Source organism: Trachemys scripta, chromosome 7 (assembly GCF_013100865.1).
Source record: "Trachemys scripta elegans isolate TJP31775 chromosome 7, CAS_Tse_1.0, whole genome shotgun sequence".
Classification (NCBI taxonomy): domain Eukaryota; kingdom Metazoa; phylum Chordata; order Testudines; family Emydidae; genus Trachemys; species Trachemys scripta.
The window spans coordinates 92,345,657-92,371,413 of record NC_048304.1 but is presented as its reverse complement, the minus strand read 5'-3'; the positions used below and the strand labels follow the sequence as shown (position 1 = coordinate 92,371,413).

Below are 25,757 nucleotides of genomic sequence, written 5' to 3'. Positions count from 1 at the left end.
AACAGCTAAATTCCAGCATATAAGTAACAGCGCTAACTGTGAGGATGAAAATGAGAGATGGGCAAGGCTCTTGTAAGTACTGTGGAACCTGAATTTAAGAAACCTGACAGGAAGTTGGTTAGGCTGCTGTGTATTGTGCCAGAGAAACTAATGGATATCTGGGGGAGTGTTTTCCTAAGCTGAATTTGCTAAATCAGAATCTTCAAAGGAAAGCTGGACTATGTCCTTATAAATACTAAGCAAGAGCAAACTGGACATGCCTACATGTGATCACAGAAGCCATAGTCCCAAGATTTAAGGTATGTAGAAAGCCTTGGATGCATTTTATTGTAATCTGTTCTCTAATTTGTAAGAACAGGAAATAATTTTTAAACAGGGAGCCTTACAACTTCCTCTCTACATATACCGGAGACCAGTGCTTAATATGTAATGAAAGAGATGCCGGGGCTCAAGCAATTTTTTTACTTTCATAACCGATGTGCCAAGCCTAGAGGTGCTGGGGCTATGAACTGCCAAGCCTAGAGGTGTCATGGCTCAACCCTGGCAAGCCCTGTAATGAATTAAGCACTGCCTGAGACCCTCTCCAAACATTGAGACTGTCCCAGTGATGCCAGGTAATATATTTTCTCCTTATTCAAGTAGATGCATGAGAATGAGGTTCGTATTTAGTAACAGACACTACCAATCAACATAGACTATCTTTATATATAAAATTACACAGACTAATATAAGCATTTGCAATTCAGACAAATGGAGAGACTCATGTTGACCTCAGTCGGCTTTGGTTCAAGCCCTATGGGCAAATCCTGCTCCCCTTGATTTCAATGGGAGTTTTGCCAATGTCTTCAATGGAAGAAGAATTTAGCTGTAAATGGCACCAAATGAAATAATTAAGAGCTTTGCAGAATCTTTCTCCTAAGCTGAGAAAAAAATAATTTATCATCTCTCTGAAATTAGTGAGTGTAAGACTTTTATTGTATTAGTAGATGGAAAACTGAGCAAAATAATATTATTTGGTCTAGATATATGAGAGGAAGTCTGAGCAAACAAACATCTCTGGGCATTAAAAATTCATCTTGGGGGAAGAGAAGGAACATTATTTGGCCATAAAACATGGACAAATGCTCAGAAAACCAAACCAGAAAAAGAGAGCGCAGTTCTCCTATTTCACACAGTTGGCAATATAGCATTATGTACTGTACATTTCTAATCTATCTACAATGATCAGTTAGGGCTTGATTCAAAGCCTATTGCTATATGAGTTTCTCCATTGATTTCAATGGGCTTTGGATCAGGCCCATTATGAGAATCTGAAAAAGTGAGATCACAAGCGTGGTGTGTATATTGATTCTCAGACAGAGAATTTCTCTAAATCCACTATGCAGTCACAACTGATAATGGTATTTCAAACACAGACTATCAATTTGACTCCCCAGATCTTGCAAAAGAGGCTGTCGACACCAGACAGGACTGTTTGTGGAATTGGAATTGTTACTTCACTGGAAGAAGAAAGTGTGTGTGTGTGTGTGTGTGTGTGTGTGTGTGTGTGTGTGTGTGTGTATTTAAAAGAATAGGGAAAAATTATTACATAGGTCAAATCAATAAGATATATTTCAGAAGTTCTCCCTGGCCATCTCCCTAATCATTATTCATTGACAGTCTCCTGTATGTGGGACAGTAGAAACGGGCCTTGAGGGTTAATTTGGAGAGAGTGTTCCATGAATAACAGGCAGCCTGGAAGAAAGCATGAAGGTACTTGTGGCAGAAGCAGGCAAACGGAGTACGGAGGCTGGTGTCACTGGGAGAGTGGAAGAGGCAACCCATTACTTTTTCATTCCTTGCTGCACTCTAGTGAATAATACAAGCTCTGAGCTTGTATGTTTCTCTGCACATTCTTATCAACAACCAAAATAATTTTGGGCAGGGTAAGGATGAGGGGTCTTTTTCCCACATATTGGAGCTTCGAAGAGGCCATATGTCATGGCCAGCATCCTAATGAGAGGACCAGGGCCGGCTCCAGGCACCAGCCCAGCAAGCAGGTGCTTGGGGCGGCCAATGTGAAGGGGCGGCACGTCGGGCTGTTTGGTGGCAATTCGGCGGCGAGTCCCTCTCGGAGGGAAGCACCTGCCGCCAAATTCCTGCCGAAGAAGAAAGCAGCGCGGTGGAGCTGCCGCCGGAGTGCCGCTGATCACAATTGCGATCGCTGCTTTTGCTTTTTTTTTTCCACCACTTGGGGCAGCAAAAACCATGGAGCCAGTCCTGGAGAGCACTCCCTTCTGCACTAGACAGTGGCTGGCAGTGGTAAGGTCACGGTTATGCAACACAAAGCAATTGCTTCCCCTCAGCGCAGTGGTTCAACCACATCAAAAAAGTGGGAAATCAGGAGGGGCATACAGAGGCCAGTAAAGAATTGCAGTAGGAATATGTTTCCCTTGTCATCTCCAGCAGCGGTACCTATGCTTCAAGAGTTTTGTGCCCTGCTGGTGGAACCCTCCAAGCCCAAACAGCTAGAGAAGGGGACTGGAAATTGGTCTTCTGTATGGGAATGCCCACGTATACACTGTAAATTCTGTTGAGGGGGACTGTCTGACTCGGCAGTTTTTACTGTCCAATTTACATATGCAAATAAGGCATATATAGTACCAGGGAGATCAGAAGGCAAGGTTTCACTCTTCCGCTTTCATAAAGGAACATGATGACCTGCAGAAGGACTCTTCTTTCACTTCTGCATTTAAACAAGGAGACCAGAATGAGGTGAATATTGTAACCATGACTCTCAAAGAGGAAACAGAAGTTAGAGCTCTTTTGAAATGCAAAAAGCTGCTGGAACCCCAATGCCAAGAGTTTCTGAAACCCAGAATAAGGCTATATAAAAACAGTAGAAATAAACGTTGGGCAATTCCCATACACTCACCCATGTATTATTATCAACCAAACAACAAATTGACAGTTGGCACAAGTGTAGGTATCATTAGAGCTGCTAAATCATTGATAGTGACCACCTAGAACAGTACAGTAAGTGAAGCAGTTCTGTAAAAACATATATATATATAATATAATATATTTAAATGGTCAAAGTTATGATTTATAAACAAACTTTTCTTCTTTGAAATTTCCATTACACTGAAATTGAAATTCAATTGAAAATTGAAATTAATCTTCAGTGGGTCTGAAAATTTCCCCACATTCAACTCTTGCCTAAAATTTGATAAACAAAAACTTTACTTCATAGGCCACCAACCAATAAATCTCAAGCAGTGAAGGGTGTAATACTGGTCATAGTGAGGTCATGTGGGTATGTATATCATTTTTAAAAATATTTTAAAAAATGTTCTCTAAGGACCGTTTTCCACAGCTGAATGACTTAGATAGGGAACTGTAATAGCTTGAAATAAGCACCAGGTTAATGCAGCTGTGCACAGAAGTAGGCATATTGCACCTATATACATGCATCTTTGATTGACTCTGCTTTATAATGGAAAAATGAGTGGAGAGTGAATGGCTCTGGAGCTGCTGATGCCTACTTGTAAATGTTAAATGGATATCAGATGGGAAGACTTCATGTCCAGGCAAATACAAACAAATGAAAACTTTGCAAAATCAGTCCTGATCGAATGGGCCTGATTATATTCTCACACTAGTGTGAATCAGGAGGGACTTAATTTAAGTTAATGGAATTATACTAAGGTAACATCAGTGTAAGTGAGAGTGTATAAATTGGAGCAGAAAAGAACTATTCACTCATTTCAGCTGTGAATATGCCTCTTGGATTTTGGACTAGGAGGATCTTTATTAGAGAGATCACAGAGCAATATGCTCTGGCAGTAAGGTGGAAGGTCAGAAGTGAATTAATAAACTAGAGTCTCCTTCATCCCCCTACATGGCATGGTGCAGAGGGGAATAAATATTTCCTTAAAGCTCCAAGAGCTGTAAGGAGGGAGCAGAGCCACCAGGCATTGGTTTAGATTTTCAAAAGTAACATGGTTTGAGGGGTGCCTCAGCTTTTGAGTGCCCAACATGAGACACCTCAAAGAGGCCTGACTTTAGAAAGGGTCAAGAACTTGCCATCTGAAAACCAGGACCCTTTAAAATGTCTCAAGTTGGGTGCCGAAATGGGGAGGCACCCAAAATCACTAGTCACTTTTGAGAATATAGGCCACAGTATCTCTCCCATTGCCCTCCTCCCAGTGCAAAGAGCCTCATGAGGCTACTGCATGAGCCTGGAGGCTATTCGAACTTGTGTGAGTTGATTACAGCTCCAACAGAGGCACTCCACCAATCAAAACTGCACTCTGGCCTCACCCATTCCTGCCCCAAAATGCTCCTGATACCGAGGCAGGGCTGGCATAGTGCTGGCTACATGGAACCTACAGCTATTGAGGAGTCTCCTACAATGAGAGAATCCTCAAGTGCTGTCTTAAGGTAACCGTTAAGTCCCCTTCAGGCAGCTGCAGCAGTGCAAAAGGCACTTACAAGGGACTGAGGATCTGGCCCAAAATATTTCGCTAGTATGCAGTACTGAACAGCCAATAATAGTTTATGGAAAATCCTAAGCAAGAAAGAAAGTCTATTCCTCCCCCACTCCTATCCCATGTTCTGGACTTGCTTGAGCTCTTTGGGAAGCAGTCAGTGCTTCCTCAGAGAGGCCAGTGTCAGTCTGAGAACAATGTATTAGCAAGTCTGTCTACCTGACAGTTTATACTGGGTCTGACATTTCACAAATACATCAAACTGTATGACAGCTGCAGTAACTGAAGTTGTTAAAAGATCATTCTACTCCCTAGTTCTGTTTCTCTCTTTACTGAGAAGTGGAGAGAAATGCTTGAAGCCTATCAGTGAGATACAGGAGAGCACCTGCAGATAGATAAACCAAAACATTTAGAGGTTCTGCTATTGCTAGCAATATGAAAGAAATCCCTAAATCAAAGGGAGTCAGAGACATTTTTAGCTGAGCCTTATTCCTGAGCAGCCAATTAAAACTAAGCAGGAAGATCTTTACAGAAACCTAAGAAGTTGCCTTCCCTTATAAAGTAAAGGCATGTAAGTATTTTGTCTACTATGTGTAGAGGGGTTACTTTATTCACAGTTTTCTACAGAAGTCAGGATAACATTGCAGTTTCAGGCCTCCTTTACCAAAAAAGTATGACATCTACTAGTTAGTCCACAGAGTTCTGAAACAGTATTCTTTAGGGCAGAACTGTACTAGCAGCCCAGTTCCCAGGCATATAAGCTGTACAGTTACTGCTAGCATGGATTCCCAAGCACACTTTCTGTAAGTGTCACATCTCAAAATTCACATGATAAATTAAGTCAATGCCTTTAAAAAAATAAAAGGAATCGGTAATTAACTTTGCCATGGATGTCTTGAAAAATACTTGAAGACCGTGAACCAGATCCTCAGTGCACCAGAGCTTTGCTTGGTCCCATTGAGAAGAGATGAAAGGGGAGCAGGAAGAAGGGACAAGAGTGGCTTTAAGCCCCGAGTCTGATCATGCCCTTTCTCCTGACCATGCTTCTGCCATGCCATCTATGCTGAGAACTGCAATGGGGAATGGTATGGGCAAAAATGCAGAGTTTTGAACACGCTCACACACCTTTGCGCACACACTGTTTACGTGGAGTTCTAGAGGCAGATTTAGAAATTTGGCCCCTCACATGCTGTATTTAGATTCTGGTTCTCAATAGCCTCGTTCTTCTTTGCTATTCTGCTCTGTTCTATTTGGGGCCTCCTACTTGTCTGGCATCAAATAATAATAATAATAATAATAAAAATACTAAGTCGCCAAGATAGAGTCCACTTGACTAGGCTGTTTTTTTTCTCCCATGCTCAGAGTATGTCTCCAATGTCCCTGTGACAACAATTCACGGTGAGATCCCCGAAAAGGATAAATATCCAAGATCTACTCTACGTTTCCTCTTCCTCAAGCTAGAGTGATGTTATTTCCTTGCTTCCCTGGCACCTAGCTGAAGCAGGGATGTTGATGAGAGTGAGCTGTTTGAGTCTCAGTCTGGATACAACAGTCATGTACTGATTGGCCATGAGAGCAACTAGAGGATTTGGCAAGGATTTGGAACTGCTTTCTATTGGTAGAGTATGCTCATCCTAGGAGGTTCACTACCTTTGGCTACTTTGGGACCTGGTCTGATCTTGGATTCCCAGATAGCAGTGATAGCTTGCAACATGTTTTAAAATCTGCTGTTACCTAACCGGTGACAAGCTTTCTTTAGTGCAGGACTCCCCCCAGCCATTAATATCTGACACCTCCAGATAGGACTCTTTCAATGCATTCCGTTTGTGACTAGTCTTGAAGACCACATGGAAGCATCAGGTGGCATAGGGACTCGCCTGCTTAGTGGACAGGATCAGCACGAACAAGTTACATCTGTCATTGCATGCATTGCACTGACTTTACTGCTCCCTGATCCAATTCAATGCGTAAAGCCACATGTATACACTGGGATTTGGTTACCTTCAAAATTTCCTCCCTCTCTCTATACACCATTGCCACAGCTAAGATCAATTGTAATGCTGTGGCTGATGGTCCCTAGTTGGGCATAGTTGAAGACTGGAGGAAGGAGCCCTGATTCTCTTCTCATTTGCAGCAATGTGAATCAGCATGCCAGTGGAGTTACTCTGATGTAAAACTGGTGTGTATTAAAATCAGGCCCAGCTATCTTCAGGGGCAGGTCCTGGGATGTGAAACTCTCATGCCCTTTGATTTGAACATACTAATTTATAGAGAATCCTACAAGATACATCATTTTGGTCAACCATTTATTTGACTATTATTCTTTCCTGGAGAAGATTTTATTTTTTTGATGGTGACAAGCTGGAGCAATACAAGGAAAAGTCTATTTATATTGACTGTTGTGGGAAGTTCACATTGTTGGGTTTTTTTATTTTATACCACATGCCCAGACACCCTTGTGATGGGTAAATGGAAATCATTACATAAATAATTCTGTAGCCCATGCTCCATAATTTCTGTTAGTTTCCTTCTCTGACCTTCAAAAGAAAATAAATTCCTTACAAGTTCCTTTTGGTCCTCTATCGATAATTCTTTCCATCTACTACCAATACTACTTGCCTAATACTTAAGTCTAGACTGAGCAAGAGAGTATGGCAAAACAACAAACTGACAGAACACACAAAGATCTGTGTTCATGTGTTATCAGCACACTTTTCATGAGAGTGAGACATGGACCTTATACGCTCATCAGGAAAAGAGGCTCAACAGCTTTCATATGCATTGTCTTTGTCAAAACTTTGGAATCTCCTGGAGTGATAGAGTCACCAACAGTGAGGTGCTCAAGTGTGCCAGATACCCAACACTCCTCAAACAGAGACACCACTGCTGGCTTGGGCATGTGTGCCAAATGAATGATGGGCGCATCCCCTATGGCACATCCTCTATGGCAAATTGGCATCTGGAAAAAAGACCCATAGGATGCCCAAAATTGTGTCTCAAGAATGTGTGAAGCGAGACCTCAAATAAATGGACATGGATGTGGACAACTGGGAAGATCACACTCAAGACCGCAGCCTTTGGAAACGGACTTAACAAAGGTCTTCGGAGTTACAAGAGGATGCCGTCCAACTTAGCAGAGGAGAAAAGAGCTCGTAGAAGGCAGAGCCCAAAGGGTCGAAACATCACCTTTAAATGTGACAGATGCCGCAAAGATTGTCCCTCTCAAGTGGGTCTCTTCAGCCACATACACAGCTGCCATAAAACCAATCCAGTAAATTCTTTACCTCTCAGGGGCACATACCCATGGCCTCTCGAGACTGAAGGATGCCTACTAATCCTTAAATCTTTCCACTGGGAAAACTCCCATTCAAATCTTATGGGAGTTTTTTTGCATTAGGGCTACAGGATTAGACACCAAACATTTTGTGGGCATGTGCACACAGCCACACGCATCCAGTTAAGAAAAGGCTCATAAAGCAGTGATCTCATCTCATCTCATCTCATTGGGGCAGTTTGATTTTCATAATGGCTCAGTGATGCAAATGTTAGAGAATGTGGTTTTTGGTCTCTGTTTTTTACTACAAGCCTAATGGCAAAACAGTGTTATCCCATGAAAGAGCTTCGCTACTAGAGTCTGCCTCTGTAGAGAACAGCTGGCTACAGCTGTAAAATCCTGGGAATAACTTTTCAATATGTAAGTAGAAACCCTCATTTTGATCACTAAATATAGCTGTGGAGTTAGCTGTGGGCTCATAATGCAGCAAACTATATCTGAAAACATGTCTGAGATATAAATTTAATGGACCAAGTTTGTCCAGTGAGTAACACGAGGGAAGAATTGGGCCTGGAATTTCCAGTTATTTAAAACTCAATTATGGGAAGTAAAAGAATTCCAGCCCATCAACAATGTCTGTCTACAAGGGATTGTTCTTACAGTGCAGCTTTACAATCAGTACAGAATTAAAGCATTTCTACTGTGCCTTTACATAACTATGTGCCCCAGAGAGCCAAATGAGAATGCCCTTCAGAACTCCTATTCCCATTAGCGCTATTGATCTACTGGAGTCATCTATTTATATGCCACTTTCAACAGCATTTGTGGCAAAGTACAGCAACTCGTGTGTTTTCCACAATCATTTGTATTGCTTTTGCCAAATAATCTTTAGCTAATGTGAACATGAAGGCAGGGTTTTTTAGAAACCTCCTTTCTATAACTGGCTGCTGTCTCCTTAGATTTTTATGCTACTTTGTATTTTGCAGATGAGTCTCTCTGCCACTGGTACAGTATCTCAGTGCATTTTAGCAGTTATCCTGAAGTTTTACTGTGTTTATCTTGCACAGCTGAATTCTCCTCCTGTTTCAGGAGTAGTGCAGTGGAATGCAGTGGAAAAGACCCGTGGCCACCCAGATCAGAGGTTTTTGTGCTGAGGTCCCTATATGGTTCTGCTAGACTGAGAGATGGATTTGAAGTTTGTCTCTGCTCCTTGTTTGGGAAGCTAGTGGGAGGGGAACAGGCCAAGGGTCTATATAACCAGCAGTTTTCAGCTTCACAGTGTACCGTCCCAGAGCAGCTATCCACAGCCAAGCACTCTCAGGGTAAGTGGCACTGAACCAACAGTTTGACAGATTTCAGGAGGACTTTTATTAACAAAGAAAAAGCAGAAAGTGTTCAGGAGGATGTATTATTCTTCTGTAACTTGTCATGTATTTCATATTAAAATTGCACTGATAAACATTCCAATCATTTTATATTTTATTGCCTTTTTATTTAAGATATTTTACAGTCTTGGAAAAAGTTTAGTTCTACCAAGTCATTTCACCTGTCTCATCAGCAGTAAAATAATATTAAGAGGTATATTTAAAATATTTACATGATTGGAATTGTGACAGAGTTCCTATTTAAACACACTGGGCCAAATTCACCCCTGGTATATCTGCTTTGGATTCAATGGATTAAATTGGCCCACTGGATCTAGCTGTAGGATGGGATTCAGTTTACGGTTTCTCATGGATGTGTCTTAGTGCTGTAGACTTCCTGTACATTGGCATGCTGGGTTAGAAAAGATTATTGGAAACATGCTTTTAAATTAGCTAAATATGTGAAAGATGGTGATATTGGTGTCTAGCATGATATGATGATGGTGATGTCTATTTACACAGAAAACTACCCATAGTGTAAAACACCAAGCATTCTATATAAGGAATGGATTACAGATAGAATGTTTCTTATGAGTTTGAAATCTTTTATCAGTCTTGTGTGGGAGGGTTCTGGGATCAGTTTTCTCTCTCTCTCTCTGAACAGAAAGTATGCAGCAACAAGGTGGGTAGCAACTAAATCCATGCTTTAATCACCTGAGATGTATAGTGCATATTTACCTTTTCCAGAATGTTGTGTTGATTGCTACTGTAGAATGTTACTGCAGCACTCCATGGCAGTCCTGAGCTGTAAATCAGTGTTTGGCAGCAGAGAGTCCTGCCTGAAATCATTCAGCTTTGATTTCTTCAACTTTGGTGCTTTATTACTAAATATGGTTTTCATTTAGAGTCCACTAAGCTCAGAAATGTAGCATTTCCTTCTCCCTTCCCCCAAGTGATTTTTGGCACAGTACTAGTTTGCATTGGTTTGAGCAAACCCCTGACCTCGAACTCTGTTCCAAAAGCAGACTTTTGAGAGTCTATTTCCTAATTAGGAAATGATTTGTTCCAAACTGGGCTGTTCATGCATGGTAGATAAGTCGTACTCCATTAAGTGAATGCTTAAACATAAATAGCTCTTGCCCCTAAGAAATGGACAATTGTGTACAACTATAAAACTCCTCCTTTTTTCCCCAATACATAAAACCTAGAACATTTCAAGTTAGCATTTATGTATCAACTTTTCTTCTGGCAGCCAGCATCTATTCAGCATACAGTATCTGAACTGGGCAGTGTCTCCTGGATTCCTTTTCTGCACAGTGGCAGCACAAATCGCATTTTGGGAGAATTTTCCATTTTTCACTCTTTAGTCTGTTCTGCTATTGAGGGCCAACCAACATAGACTCAACTTCACCTCAGCAATGCATCACTTCAACCTGACTCCCACCCTCTTCTACATTTCTAACACCCCCGTTTCGGAATTTCTTAATGAGTGTGTGCAGTCAGCGGTGTCTCTTCTCGTCCTTGTCTCACTTAGCCCTCAACACATTTTTGAAACATTTAATTCCACATGTAGGCCTTTGCAAGCCAAACAGTGGGTCCAGAGCTATTCAGAGGATTCTCCCTAACAATATGAATTGCTGACAAACGTGTCTCTGCAGCTCTGCACAATACTTGTTTCTCTCATTGATTTCATTCAAAATACTTCAAAGCATTTTATGTGTCACTTTCCTTTCAACATCATTTTAGAAAGGGAACTAATTTCAGTGGTATTTACTCCATCTGGGAACCATGGCAAAATAAACATGGATAGTAGCAGAGAGTGATCTTTTAGACGACTTTGAAATGAAGCTGCAGTGTGTTTTGTGGCTGTTTTAGATGAAGATGCTGTCTATGATTTCCAACTTTAATTTCAAGGAAGGACATCTTCACTGGAGCACTAGAATACTGTTAGGAAAGGGGTTTGATTAGCATAATCACTTTCTCTTTTTAAACAAACAATTGTGTGTATGAAATGAGTTGTCCATCTTAGCCCTGTTTCTAGTCTCCACAACAAAAATGCCACTATTATAATGGTTCCCATCTGACAACATTGTTGGCAAACTCAAAGAAGCCCATGGCAAGTTACCCTCTCACCCTTAGAAGTGTTCATCCATGGCAGGGGTTTGGCCTGGCGATGTGTAGCACTGGGAAACTTGCACTGCCCCTTCCTGTACTGTACCTTTTATCTCTAGAGCTGTCAGTCAAGCACCTTTTTTGAACACTGAATGTATACACTAAAATATAAATATATGTACCATCCTCAAGCCATTAAAACTCCATCTCTCCTAGATCAGACTTCCTGTCCTTCAGGGGGAATTCCACTGAATAACATTGAATTCCTGGGGGTTGTTTTGTTTTTGTTTTAAACACCTCCCCTTCCTGCAGGGCAAGTGGAATATGAGGCTCCTGCACTCTGAGATTAACACTCTCTTTTGAATCCTTACATTCTCTATTAATAACGTTCTTGTTTCTACTGGATGTCATGCGTATCCTGACTGTGGCAGGTCCACTTCATGCAGCAGCCCCTGCATTTTGCCTGCAGAATTGTTCCATTGTCTGTGTGTTGTTTTTGTAGGGCTCTTTTTGTCCGAAAGGCCTGCGGACGTTGACATAGAAGATGTGTGAGGAAGAGGACAGCACTGCCCTGGTTTGTGACAATGGATCAGGACTTTGTAAGGCTGGCTTTGCTGGGGATGATGCTCCAAGAGCAGTTTTCCCTTCCATTGTGGGTCGTCCCAGGCACCAGGTGAATTATCAGTTCAATTATTCAAGCAGAGCATGGGGGTAAAACAGAATGTATTAGAGATAGTACTGACTCAGCTCCTTAAATATCAACACCATTTCCTGGAGCACCCAGCTCTTCCCTGAAAGTACTCACCAGCCCCAGTCCTGATTAGTTTGATCTGGTGAGACCACAGAGCCAGGTGTTTTAGTTGCAAGTCATTAATTTGTATGATATTTCCAGATAAAATAAGACCATGCAGGCCCTGAAGGTGTACATGCCTGAGCTAGCTCTGATCAGTTGTCTGGCGGAGAAGTCCTTTTCCCAAAAGTTTTCAATATCTCCTCCTTTTCCCCTTGGCTCGGGATCACTCTGTCACTGGGCCCACCGTCTTCTCTGCTTTCCTGTGGTTAAAAAAAATTAGCTGTTTGTACAAATGTTGACCACTCTAAAAGCTGGTTGAAAACACAGCCAAAAACAAAAAACCAGTTAAAACAAAATGTCCAAAAAATGTTGCCATTTTTTTTCACTGAAATTTAAAAACTTCTGATTTTTTTTTTCACCCAGCTTTCCTAGTAACCTTGTTCTGCTTTCTTTACTTGCCAGAAAGAATTTCATAAGCTTGGAGGCGGGGGATAGGGGTGATTAGTTCCCAGATAAGTATTTTACAACATAACATATGACAGGCTGTATCGTGTGTGCTAAGGCATTTTTCATCTGAATGCTATAGAATTTACACAGCTTAGGAGCCACATCCTTAGCAGAACAAGCTAGGGCAAGCGGCAAGCAGTTCCTGTGGTGCTGAGGCACCTAGCTCACACCCTGCTGGGCTGGCTGCTGGGACTGGGGGGCTTTAGGATCTGCTCCAATCAAGGATCCCTGTGCAATGGGAATCCTCCGGTGGCTAGGTAAATTAGCTTTAGGGTAATTTAGGACTAGGGACCTGAACCACAGCCCACTGAAGACAATTGTGAGGCTCCCATTGATTTCAGGAGGCTTTGGATCAGGTCCTAGTACTGTAACACTGTAAGGAGAGTAAAGCTTCCCTAATGTAGCCCATGATCTGACCTTGTAGCTGAAAGTGTTCACGCTCTTCCTGGTCTGCTTTTGTAACTATGAAAGAAGCTAACAGCATGGCATTTGAATTACATCTGTTCTGTGTCCGAGACAGATTAGCTAGGGTAAAACAAAGTGGCAGCTACTACCCATTTTGAATCTTTTTATGCTCATTATACTGGACAATTCATTGCATGTGCTGTTGGGTACCTTGTAATGGTTTAAGTGCCCGGTCTCATGGAGAGGATGGCCGAGACGCTCCAAAGCGAAGTGCCTGAGACTTCCACAGCATGAGCAAGAGGATGCTGCTGTGCCATCAGAGGCTCCCCCACCCCTGGGGCAAGTTTACAAAGAATTCCTTTTTTCCATTTCCTTTTCTTTTCTAAAGCGAGACTGCATAGCGACCATGCAAATAGCGGTTGGCACTGTAAGCTCTTTGTGAAAGGGACCCGATATACCTCTACGTTTGTACGGCACTTAGAACAACAGGGCCCAGATCCAGCTTGAGACCTCTGGGCACGAGCATACTGCAAATAATAAATAGTAATTCATATGCCATTTTCTATAGCCAGTGTACTGATTATATTCATTGCTCAAAAACAGATTAGTCATAATGAAAATAAGTGCTTGCATGCAATTGAATGCAGCTATTTAGAATCATCCACATCCTGGATCAGCTCTCAGACTGTCTCACAGAGCTACAGACATCATAGATCACAAGATCAAAGTAATCAGTCTTCAAGATAGATCAGTCTGAAAAACAGAAGGGTTGGAGTATGTAATTATCAGGCTCTGACAAGAACACAATATAGTTAAGGCAGCCAACTGTGTTTACATTTTCAAAATTGCCAACATTTTTAATAGCTAGTGATAGCTGTTCTTCCACTCTGGAAAATACAGACAGGCCCTTGGGTAAATTTGAAAAATATAGTGTTCATTATTTACCACTAAATGGCACTATTCAGAGTTTTTTCCCTCCAGATTTGTATTTGGTTGAGTGATAGTTTCTTCCATGACTACTACTTATGGATTGAATTATTATTTAAAAGCCCATCTTTAATTTCTCTACATTGTATTGATGATTTTTATATTAGGCTTGTGTTGCTTACTCTACATACTTAATTATAATAAGAACATGAACTCCAGAGCTTTATAATATTGTAAGTAAACTAACAATGTAATTTTTGCATTAAAGATAAAAGTAATACTCCCAAGATTAGTAGACAATGAATGTTTTGTAGACTTGCTAGCAGTTAAAATTGCATACATTTATTTCACAGTTAGTATTCTGATTGCTTCTTGCACCTCTCACTGAGATAGTCACATTCTTTATGTAATTTATTAGGGCGTGATGGTGGGTATGGGTCAAAAAGACAGCTACGTAGGGGATGAAGCTCAAAGCAAGAGAGGTATCCTGACCTTGAAATACCCCATAGAACATGGTATCATCACAAACTGGGATGACATGGAGAAGGTATTTAAACATTTTGTTTACTTATGTCACCAATAGACATAATTACTTGGGTGCAATAGCAAAAGATTACAAAGTAATTTGAAGGTTGAAGTGTCATGTTATCCAGTAGTATTGTATTTTATTTATGAATATTGGAGCTGATCTAGTAATAATTAACATCTATGCAGCACCCCAGAGCTAATCTGTGTTAGTTATTATTTTACTCTCCAAGATGATGTGTACACCTAGCTAGTTACTGTAAGGTATGTGAATATTATACCCATTTTGTAGATGGAGAAGCTGAGTCAGAGAGGTTGACTTGGGTAAGGCCAGGTGTGTCCCGATCCTGCAAAGCATTTAAACTCACCCATGACTTTGAAGTCAGTGGGACTACTCATGTGAGCAATGTTATGCATATGCTTAGCAGGACCGGGGCCCTAAGGAGTCAATTGCAGAGCCACCATTCAAATCCAAGACTTAGTGCCTCTAGAACCAGGTCTGTTGCCACAGACTGTTGAAACTTATCTATAAGATGTTGATGATGTAGCTATTTAAAGTAATTCTACAGAACTAGAGCAGTTCGGAACAGTGCAAGCAGTACAACACATCACAAAAGTGCTCTGGCCTAGACAGAAGTTTTCCTATTGGCTTTAACAGCAGAAGGATCAGCGCTTTAGCAAGATAATGACACTTCCCCAGTCCAAAGGCCCTAAGTGTAAACTGATCTGTGATCACCAATGTTTTGAAAACAATTTATATTGTATATAATATCCGATATAACGCAACCCGATATAACATGAATTCGGATATAATGCGGTAAAGCAGCACTCCGGGGGGTGGGGAGGGTTGCGCACTCCGGCGGATCAAAGCAAGTTCAATATAACGCGGTTTCACCTGTAACGCAGTAAGGCTCCTGAGGACAGCGTTATATCGGGGGTAGCGGTGTAAATATACATATAAAATTCAATACAAAGAAACAATGTACAAGATGTTACTGTTCATCAGAATGTTAACTCCTTTACTGCAGCTGACTTGGCCCAAGGTTTTGTATTTGGGAAGAATGAAAGTTAATAGTGGGAAGACAATAGATACAGTATTTTTATTTATTTATTTATTTTTTAACTGAATCTGCGTGGAATAAAAGCAAATTGCTTGTGGGGCTAGTCACGAATTCTTAGGAAACAACTGACCTCAGAGAAATTCTACAAACAAGAACAGGATGTATTCACCCATGAAATCTAGTCTTCTCCATCTAGGAAATAGTTTTCAGTAGCCCTGTTATCTACTGAACGGTATTACAGAGCCATGCAGATGTTATAGATAGAGGCCAACGCCAAAGATACATTGAGGAATATTGGGAAACTGGATTTAATTGCAAGACTATTTTAACTCCGATCTTTGCTGATAGAACTTTTGAGGAGTCTGCCCCAGGTCTGAAGGGCCAAATTCATTGGATCCTAAGGTGTGTCCTATTTTACCAATGTTGCTCATTAGAAAGAGTCACAAAATTATTGTAGCAAAGAACAGTGTGTATACACAAAAACTGATCATTGCCTGTATGGATACCACTTTTATTATAGTTTATTCTGCCTACAAAGAGTCACATTACAGTCTCTAAGTTGTTCATGTAAATCTATTTTCATGGACCTTTTCCCTTGCCATCTGGAGTGAGAGGTTTTCTTTCCTTCTCTAAATGGACAGATGGCTAGTGTGAAAAAAAATAATTAATCCAAACAGAACTGTGATCCAAGTTGTTTCAGTGGATGCTGTTTCACTGTACATTTTTCTTCAAATCAAAAACAATATAAAGGTCTTTATCTGCTTTTTGAAGCTCAATGTGTTTATTTTGTATTAACTTAGGAGTCCCAAAACTGATTTACAATAAGCAAAACATTATTAGTGGTAAAACCTGAAGTAGGTTGCAGATGCTGATCATTTAGCTTTCCACTATGAATTCAGTCATGTCCATCTGGGATAACTGCACGTCAGATATTGTTGGCCAATTTCTGGTGCTAGAAGCACTTGTAGCTGTGGGGCATGGTATGTGGCTGGAAGTAACTGAAATGCTTATGGACTGTTGGTTGCTGATGTTTCTTCATGTTGCCTTTTCTTATTGTCTCCAGATCTGGCATCATTCTTTTTACAATGAGCTGCGTGTTGCCCCTGAAGAGCACCCTACTCTGCTTACTGAGGCTCCATTGAATCCAAAAGCCAACCGAGAGAAAATGACCCAGGTAAGCATACCAGTATCTGAATACAGTATGATCATTACTGGCTATTTAGAAAGGTCAGCGCTTCCCTTCTATGCAGAGCAAATGACAGATGGGGGTGCCAGGTAAATTAAGAGACAAGTAACAAAGGATACATTTTCATACCTAGAGAATCACATGAACAGAGATCACCCACATCAAAGCTTCCCAGTAAGTCAATTAAATTAATGAAATAATGTTTAACCTTATAGGAGCAAGAGCATTCAGAATGAAGGTATTATTGTATTCATTATCTGCTGTGCTAAAACTCCAGTAAAACCTAGTCACTTTTGGGTTACTATGTACAACAGGTCATACAAATTTAGAAATTGTAGTTAGGTGTTGAATATAAAGTAGCAGCCAGAGCTCTGAATTTCTATCCTTTGCCCTGGTTAAGTTAGATTTCCTAACCATATTTTTTAAACGCTATAATATGGTGAAAGGACCAAGACCCAAACCCCTTTCTGACACTGTAATGGCATTGAGACACTTCCTCTGAAAAAAGAAGAACAGGAGTACTTGTGGCACCTTAGAGACTAACAAATTTATTAGAGCATAAGCTTTCGTGGACTACAGCCCACTTCTTCGGATGCATATCGAAGTGGTTAGTCTCTAAGGTGCCACAAGTACTCTTGTTCTTCTTTTTGCGGATACAGACTAACACGGCTGCTACTCTGAACCTTCCTCTGAAATCATTTCAATCTCTGTGGATTCTGTATGATTTTTATATGATCATTACAATTACTCACAACAATTGTACATCATATGTTATTGATATTCATGATAATAAAATAGTTATGGATGGGAGGGCAGACAAAGTGGCTAGTTGTCAAATTGTTTGTACTATTGTTGAAACTGTGTTGGTCCCAGGATATTAGAGAGACGAGGTGGGTGAGGTAATGTCTTTTATTGGACCAACTTCTGTTGGTGAAAGAGACAAGCTTTTCAAACACTTTCAAAAGCTTGTCTCTTTCACCAACAGAAGTTGGTCCAATAAAAGTTGTCAAATTTACATTTCTGTAGTTTAAACTTTTTTTTAAGGTCATTGAACTAGCGTATACAAGTTGCCACATTTCAGCTTTTAAATCTTTTTTTTTAAATGAAAGTCTATTTTTAAAAAGAGTAATGGCTTTTTTTTCCATTCAAAATTCTGATCTCAGCTATTTGATGGAAATAAAATACTATAAGTGATGCTGTGTGTGTGTTTGTGTGTGTGAGAGAGAAAATGCACACATGAACAAATCCAGAATAGTTGGTGTTCTAGCCTACATGTTTAGAATTTAGATAGAATACCCCTTGATTTTCTCCCCACTGCTTGCCAATAATCTGTACTAAACCCCCCTTTCCTCCTCTCTAACGAGTTACTTATTGTTTGTAATTTTAAAAAATAAATGCCTATAGCTACAGTGATTTGCTATTGTTACATTTCAGATAATGTTTGAGACCTTCAATGTACCAGCCATGTATGTAGCTATTCAGGCTGTTCTGTCCCTCTATGCTTCTGGACGTACCACAGGTATGTGACTTTGGGATTTTGGGGAAGGGAAAATGTGAAATTTAAACAGTTTTTAAAACATGGAATCTGAGGTCAACTGACATCTGTACTCCTTTCTCAAAGGGATTGTACTAGACTCTGGTGATGGTGTCACCCACAATGTGCCAATCTATGAAGGCTACGCCCTGCCCCATGCCATCATGCGTCTGGACCTGGCTGGCCGAGACTTAACCGACTACCTCATGAAAATTCTCACTGAACGTGGCTATTCCTTTGTGACTACTGGTAAGGACAATAATAAATGAGAAGATTTGCTTAATGTGTAAAATTTGTGATAGCTTTAAAAGATCAGTGATTGTTCTTAGAGCTGCAGCAGAAGCATAAAGAAATTGAGCAGAATATAAAATACCCACTGAGCATTACTGAGAGAGGATTTATTTTCACAAGTTGTTTGGAAAAGCTCGTAGGGTAATCGGTTAAAATGCATGAATCTTTAACTCCCATTCTAAAGTCTGAGTCCTGCCAACAGCTGAACGTGAAATTGTCCGTGACATCAAGGAGAAGCTGTGTTATGTGGCCCTGGACTTTGAAAATGAGATGGCCACTGCTGCTTCTTCCTCTTCTCTGGAGAAGAGCTATGAGCTGCCTGATGGGCAGGTGATCACCATAGGTAATGAGCGTTTCCGCTGCCCCGAGACCCTGTTCCAACCTTCCTTCATTGGTAAGTTAATCAATTTCTTCTCTTGGTAAATTATGTTAATAGCTCATCCCTGTGCTCCTTTAATTCCTATCCATACCCTGCTCCACATTCGTTTACTTAGACTATAGCATACGGTGCCTATAGATGCATATGCTCTAGTATATATTTTCAGTTAATATGGGTCTATATTATAACAGCACCATTCATGTAAAGGAGTTTAATGTCAAGTCACAGTTCATCAGCTAAGTAATAAACACTTTCAAAATAAAAACAAAAACTACTCATTCCTGTTTTCCTAAATAAAGATGAGCATCATTTCATATATTGTACAGTTAGCTACTGTGCTTTAATAGCCTTGGACCAACAAGTCACTCCCCAGCCCATTAGTAGACAAAGCTGATGCATGTTAAGGATCCAAAATTAATGCTTTTAAAAAAACGGGTCTAATTCAGATCTGGCTTAAGTGGGTGAACTATCACTGGGGTCCTAGCCACCACAGCAGCTCAGAATTTGGCCTGAAGATTTTATTTCTGCTTTGTCAGGATCATTGTTCATTGATCATTGCTTCCCTGGGACCCCTGTGTACTTCCTATAAAACCATAGACACCACTGGAAATTCAAAATTCACTTCTGTTTTCCTTCTGTATCGTAGGACCATTAAATGAAAGCTGCGAATACCTGCACTTCTGACCCTTCCTGGTCTCTCCAAATGTCAGGTTTAAATCTCTCTTGGGGTGGAATCATGGGATTCTTCCACTCTCAGAACAGGCTCTGGGCTGTGCTCCCCAGTGATCAGCTGTGATTACCTCAGCAGATGTGACTTATGTTCAGCACCTGCTAATCTGCTCTCTCCAGGAGCAATGACAGTGGTACCCAGTAACCAAGCAGCCTCCTTAAAGCAAAGTAGTATTTATTTAGGTCAAAACCATTTAAGAAAAACTAGGTCTTTCAGCAGTAGCCAGACTTGATGAATATCTTGCTTACCAGGTGTCTATCCATCTTCCACATGGGGATCCCGGTCTTAGCTTCCTATAGACCCCCTAAGGCCCATAGGGGCTGGATTACATAGTCTGTTCCCTTTACTCACAAAAAAATTTCACTCCCCTTTGGTTCAAGGAGAATCCATTTAAAAAGCTGTTCATTCTTTTGATTACCCTCCTTCCCAGAGAACAAGCTATTTAATTGTTTATAGAGCTTTGATATGTATGTTCCCCCACATTGGCAAAATTGGTGTGTAACTTTGGGTTGGAGACAGGAGGTAGGCCACTGTATTGTAATTTCCCTCCAAGTGTTTGCTAGGAAATGGTAAATTGCGTATATTGTGTTGCTTCCCTGCTTCTTTTTCTCATACCCCCCATTAAGGTGGATCAATATGTTCATACAGGAAAGTCTTATAATCCAATATACAATAATTTCACCTCACTGATCAGGTCATACAGTGTTAAGAAAATTATTACATTTCCCTATTCTTTGTATGCTGCTCATCATCTTAGATTGTAAACTCTTTGGGGCAGGGATCTTCTCACACCTATTTTTACAGCACCTTGCACAATGGGTCCTGATCTTTATCATGGCCTCTAGATGCTACTGTAATATAAATATTGAACAATCATAATTTGCTTTGACTGTATTTGTCCCCTTTTGTGTATGTTTTTCATAACTACCATAGAACAATTAGTTTATTGGCAAGAGGTTTATGCACAGAGCAGATTTTAAGCAAAATTGGAGAATGCTTTTGGAAAGTGAGTACTGAATTTGTAAATACAAAGATTCACACAGGAAACCCGGTGGTAAGAATTACTCATCCCATCAGGAAACAGAAATAGTAAAGTAATATAACCATGTATTTAAAAAATAGCCAAGGAAGGCTGTACTTCCTCCCAGAGGTGTTCTTTAACTAGGAAGTGTCACTATTGTACTTTCAATGTGCTAGTAGATGAAAGAAAAATGTCACTTTAATTCTTATGTACATTGGCTGCCTAAACTGGAGTATATTTGGTGTCTGTGCCTTAGGAAAGAGGCGTTAGCACCATGTCATGCTAGTGAACAGATTTGAGCATAGGTTGTCACAAAACCAAATGGAATCACCTGTAAGTCTTGTGAGAGGGCAGGATTCCCAACCAGCAATAATAGTGTTACACACCTAACGTTCCTAGGACATACGTAGGGTTTTTTTAAAACAAACAAAAAGATGGATTAACTACATCAGTGGACAAACCTCTTCCGTTCACATGAGAAGTGTCTACATTACGGCACCAGAGCTGCAACGCTGTAGCTGTGCTGCTGTAGCATAGACATATTCTATGGGTTTGGCTACACTTGCGAGTTACTGCACAATAAAGGAGCCCCTGGCGCCCTAGCTCACTGCCCGTCCACACTGGCAAGGCACGTAGAGTGCTCTGACTCCACGGCTACAGCGCTGCTGGTACTCCACCTCAGTGAATGGAATAACGTTTGCTGCGCCTTGGCTACAACGCCCGGGCGTCAGTGTGAACGAGGTGTTGCATTACTGCGCTCTGATCGGCCTCCAGAAACATCCCATAATCCCCTTAAATCAAGTGGCCATCTTGTCATTGTTTTGAATCACTGTAGGAATGCGGATATGCCCTTTGAAAGCTCCGTTTCTGACAGCCGGGAATGCTGTGTGTGAGAGAGAGAGAGACTTACAAGACAGCATGCTGACATGCTCTCAGCCCCCCCAAAACCCACTCTCTCTCCCCCCACATACGCACAACACACTCCCTGTCACACTCCACCCCCCTTCCCCATTTAAAAAGCACGTTGCAGTCACTTGCATGCTGGGATAGCTGCCCATAATGCACTGCTCCCAATGCCGCTGCAAGTGCCGCAAATGTGGCCATGCCAGTGCGCTTGAAGCTGTCAGTGTGGACAGACTGCAGCGCTTTCCCTACTGTGCTCTCCGAAGGCGGGTTTAACTCACAGCGCTACATCTGCAAGTGTAGCCATGCCCTAAGTAGTTTAGCTAGCAGCAGAATGACTCTGCACAAGCCTTGGAGACTGGTGCCTTCTAAACAGCAGCTTCTATTCATTTTACTTAATAGTTTTAAGACTACTTACTTACTTATTGCTTATTCTTAACCTTCTGCTATTTTTTCACAGGCATGGAGTCTGCTGGCATTCATGAAACTACTTACAACAGCATCATGAAGTGTGATATTGATATCAGAAAGGACCTTTATGCAAACAACGTCCTGTCTGGTGGTACTACAATGTACCCGGGTATTGCTGACCGAATGCAAAAGGAAATCACTGCTCTGGCTCCCAGCACTATGAAAATCAAGGTACAGCACAATTATTTGTAGGCAGATTTTTGCAAAAATGTGTGTGGGCCAGAGGAGTTCAGCTCTTTCATGTGCATGTTTTCTCAAGTAATCACTAATACATACCCTGCTTGCTAGCAAAAGGCCAGTTTTGCCACCCTGATTCATGATGAGCTGTACCTTACTCTGGGCTAGACTGTAACTGTATAATCTGCCCTGAGTAAGGGGTGGCAGGTAACTGCATTGCCCCAGAAGAAGAGCAGATAATGAATTGTGACTGAATCCCAGTTCCTCCCTTGTTCCCGGCATGGAGTAAGTTACATCAGCCCTTTCTGTGTAGGAGCGTACTCCCCCCGTGTGCCTGGCCAGGGACTGTCACGTACCAGATTGGTCTCTGTACAAAGCACAGCCTGAGGATGTGCAGCTGCCCTTTAAACCCAATAACCTGGTGGTTAGAACACTCCCCCAGGATGTGGGAGATCTAGGTTCAAATCCTCCTGCCTGATGTAGAGTAGGGACTTGAAACCAGGTCTGCCACCTCTCAAATAAGAGCCCTAACCACTGGGCGATGGGATGTTCTGGGGTGAGTCTCTCTATCTCACCTGTTGAAGACGTTCCACTGACTAATTAAGGATTTTATACCAAGTGGAGCAGAGGCTGGAGCTGGGGTCTCCCACATCCCAGTGAGTGCCGTAAGCACCAGACTATCGAATCAATCTTGCTCTCTCGTCCAGTGGATATTTAAGTATTTTATACAAAGTGGGGCAGCTTCCACAGGCGGATTGAGACCCACCCAGCATACTCAATAGACCAGTAGGTAGAGCACTCCTCCGGGTGCAAGCCCCTGCTCTACAGAGTGGGGATTTAAAGCCAAGCTTCCCACACCCTAAGTGACTGCTCTAACCACAGGGCTATTGGGAAGAGAGGCAAAAGCACCAGCTTTTTATCCGCCTTTGTTTTCCTTAAGAAAGGGCTGGCCTGGCTCAGGCACCTGACTCCAGGAGGGGGTTCACAGCTGAGAATCCTGACTGGAGGGAGGTGCCGCCCTCCTGTGCAGAGTTAGGCACCTAACCCTTTTGAGGGGCAGGGCTTAGGCAACACCCAGTTCCTCAGCATTTTGCACTGGCTAGCCTAGGCCATTCATTCTTCACATGCTGGATTCTATGAATCTCTTTGTTAGGGGACGAACTCTCCCCATGCAATGTACAGGGAGCCTGGGTGCCTAAGCCAGGGTTGTGAATTCCCATGGCGGCAGGGCACCTAACAGTTAGGTGCTGAAGTGATGAGCCTAAGTCCTCCTTGTGAATCCCACTCTCAGGAACTTTTGAAAATTTTACCCAAATTTAACATGTTTCCCACTAATGCCAGGAGTCTAAAGACTCAAAGACACAGCTATTGCTTTTCCTGGGCTTTGATCAGGCCCCTACTTAGGAGTGCTGGAAGTGTTCTAGAAGTGTGGGGCGGGGCCACCATTGCCCAAACTGTAGCCCTGCCCCCATTCCTTCCCTTCCCCCCAAGGTCCCGCCCCCACACTGTCTCTTCCCGAGCTCCTGCCCCCTGTTCACTCCTCTGCACCTCCTCACCGCCACTCACTCTTAAGGCCGGTAAAAAATGATGGGGCCATGGCCTCCTTTCCCCGTCCTCCCATTCTGGTGCCCCTGCCCCTACTCCAAGCATTTTCCAATCTTTTCTTTCTACTGATCACTTTCGGGAAAAAAAAGTTTCTCTCCTGTCACCCCAATCCCTCCATTCCTTGGCTCTTGAAATATCATATTCTCCATGCCATCAGGAAAGGGCTCCACAGACCACAGTGTGAGATCCACTGTCCATTCCTCTGCACTTCCAGGATTGTTCCTTAATATATTTCCAATCCATTAGCCAGTTTGGCATTAAATGTTTCAAGGATGGTAGCTTCCCCTGTTTCACTTGCAGTCACTGGTACTGCTTTGACGGGGAGGGTGCTCAAATTCTCAGTCTCAGCTAGGCTCAGACTATACACTGAGTGACTATGAAATATTGGACCATAGCTCACACGTCAGTGGCCTAATGAAATGTGAGGGATGCCACTGCAGCTTTTCCAAAGGGGTTCCATTAACATCAATATCATTGCTTAAGTCAGTTTGTCACCAAACATATTTACCCCATAACACAAGGTGGTATTTTTCTTTACCAGATCATTGCTCCTCCCGAGCGTAAGTACTCCGTCTGGATTGGTGGCTCTATTCTTGCCTCCCTGTCCACCTTCCAACAGATGTGGATCAGCAAACAGGAGTATGATGAAGCTGGTCCATCCATTGTTCACCGCAAATGCTTTTAATCTGCTTATCTGTATATGTATTTTTCAGCACATTGCTGTGAATGTATTCAGGAATAAATACGTTCTTATAATTTCATTCCAAAATCTTTCAGAATAATGGCTCTAATTGGATACCATGTATTTTTTTGAATAAATAGTAAATATGTGTCTAGTAATTTCTTTTATTTTACAAAAGGGGGTGTGTGCTCTCTGGGAGGCTTCGGAACTGGTTTCATCTTCATTCAACAGTGGTAATGTCAGAATACACTTCAGTACCTGTCCCAGGCTTCTTCACATTTAGGCACCTAAATAGAAGACCTGATTTTCAGAGATGCTGAGTAGTCCCAAGTAGAGCCATCAATTTGGTGTCATCACAACAAGTTGTAGCTGTTAGTATTATTGATTGATACACACAGGCTTTGTGTGAGGCTGACCCATTCTTTTAGCATCAGTGGTGTGCGTGTGTGTCAGCCAAGGCAGGGGCATTGCTCAGAAAGGTACTGTCAAGGTATTGTCTTCTCTACAGGAGCCAAGCAGCCTATTTCTGAAGTGTCTAAGCTGTGGCAATCAGGGTGAACTGGGGCTTCAATTCAGACCAGGTCGCTAGGTGGCTGGACTGACTTCAGCAATATTATTTTAGTGCTGTGAGTTTTGGCTACCTCTAGAACAACCAATATAGGTTAATCCTAACATTTCCTTGGGATCACAATCAGAACAGCTAAAATGATTGATAGTTCTCGGTTTCCTTTTGGTGAATTTTATTTCCAGCTGATTTTTGACCATTGTTTTAGATAATGAAATAAATGTTTAACAATTTTATTCTCACTAGATCTGAGGAAGCTCAAGCCTGAGTCAATGAAAGTGCTGTCAGGAAAGTGCATATGCAGTGGTATTATAGCTGTGTCAGTCCCAGGCTATTAGTAAGACAAGGTGGGTGAGGTGTGGCTTTTATTGGCCCACCTTCTGTTGGGGAGCAAGAGAGCCTTCTAAGCTTATCAGAGCTTGTTTTCAGGTCAGTCCTCTGTGTAAGCTCACAAGCATGTCGCTCTCACCAACACAAGTTGGTCCAATAAAAGACAGTACCGCCGCAACCTTGTCTCTGGAAAGTACATACTGAGTTTGTCAGAGATTGGTGAATACATTTCTCAGCAATTTCCAGGGAGCAGCTCAACTGTGCCTTACAACGAAGTTGGGAACAATAACTACATAACACGCATCCCATCAAGGGCATGTCTTTCTTTGTTTTGTTTTTTTTGCAAAGACCATCTTTAGCTGAACAGATCCGTGGCATGCACTGAGTGACTAACTCTCTCTCTCTCTGTCTCTCTCTCATGGATTCAGATTACTTTTTATTTTTGC

At 41.8% G+C, this 25,757-nt stretch overlaps 1 protein-coding gene across 2 annotated transcripts; it reads left to right on the top strand.

Moving 5' to 3' along the window:
- The first annotated feature begins 279 nt into the window (after window positions 1-279).
- On the top strand, window positions 280-24,566 carry ACTA2 (actin alpha 2, smooth muscle). 2 transcript variants are annotated; one of them, XM_034775985.1, is made up of 9 exons: window positions 280-299; window positions 11,722-11,892; window positions 14,270-14,398; window positions 16,501-16,611; window positions 18,058-18,142; window positions 18,245-18,406; window positions 18,651-18,842; window positions 21,942-22,123; window positions 24,276-24,566. In XM_034775985.1, exons 2-9 carry the CDS (start codon window positions 11,764-11,766, stop codon window positions 24,417-24,419), a joined length of 1,134 nt encoding a protein of 377 aa, XP_034631876.1. In that variant the 5' UTR covers window positions 280-299; window positions 11,722-11,763; the 3' UTR covers window positions 24,420-24,566. The 2 variants fall into 2 exon arrangements, with proteins under 2 accessions (XP_034631876.1, XP_034631875.1); XM_034775984.1 differs by lacking the exon at window positions 280-299 and adding an exon at window positions 8,943-9,065.
- The last annotated feature ends 1,191 nt before the right edge of the window (window positions 24,567-25,757 follow it).

Excerpts from the sequence above, each read along its gene's own strand:
- ACTA2 (XM_034775985.1), top strand. The coding sequence starts at position 11,764 with ATGTGTGAGGAAGAGGACAGCACTGCCCTGGTTTGTGACAATGGATCA. Across the intron at positions 18,843-21,941 it reads GTTCCAACCTTCCTTCATTG|GCATGGAGTCTGCTGGCATT; the intron begins GTAAGTTAATCA and ends ATTTTTTCACAG. Across the intron at positions 22,124-24,275 it reads CCAGCACTATGAAAATCAAG|ATCATTGCTCCTCCCGAGCG; the intron begins GTACAGCACAAT and ends TTTCTTTACCAG.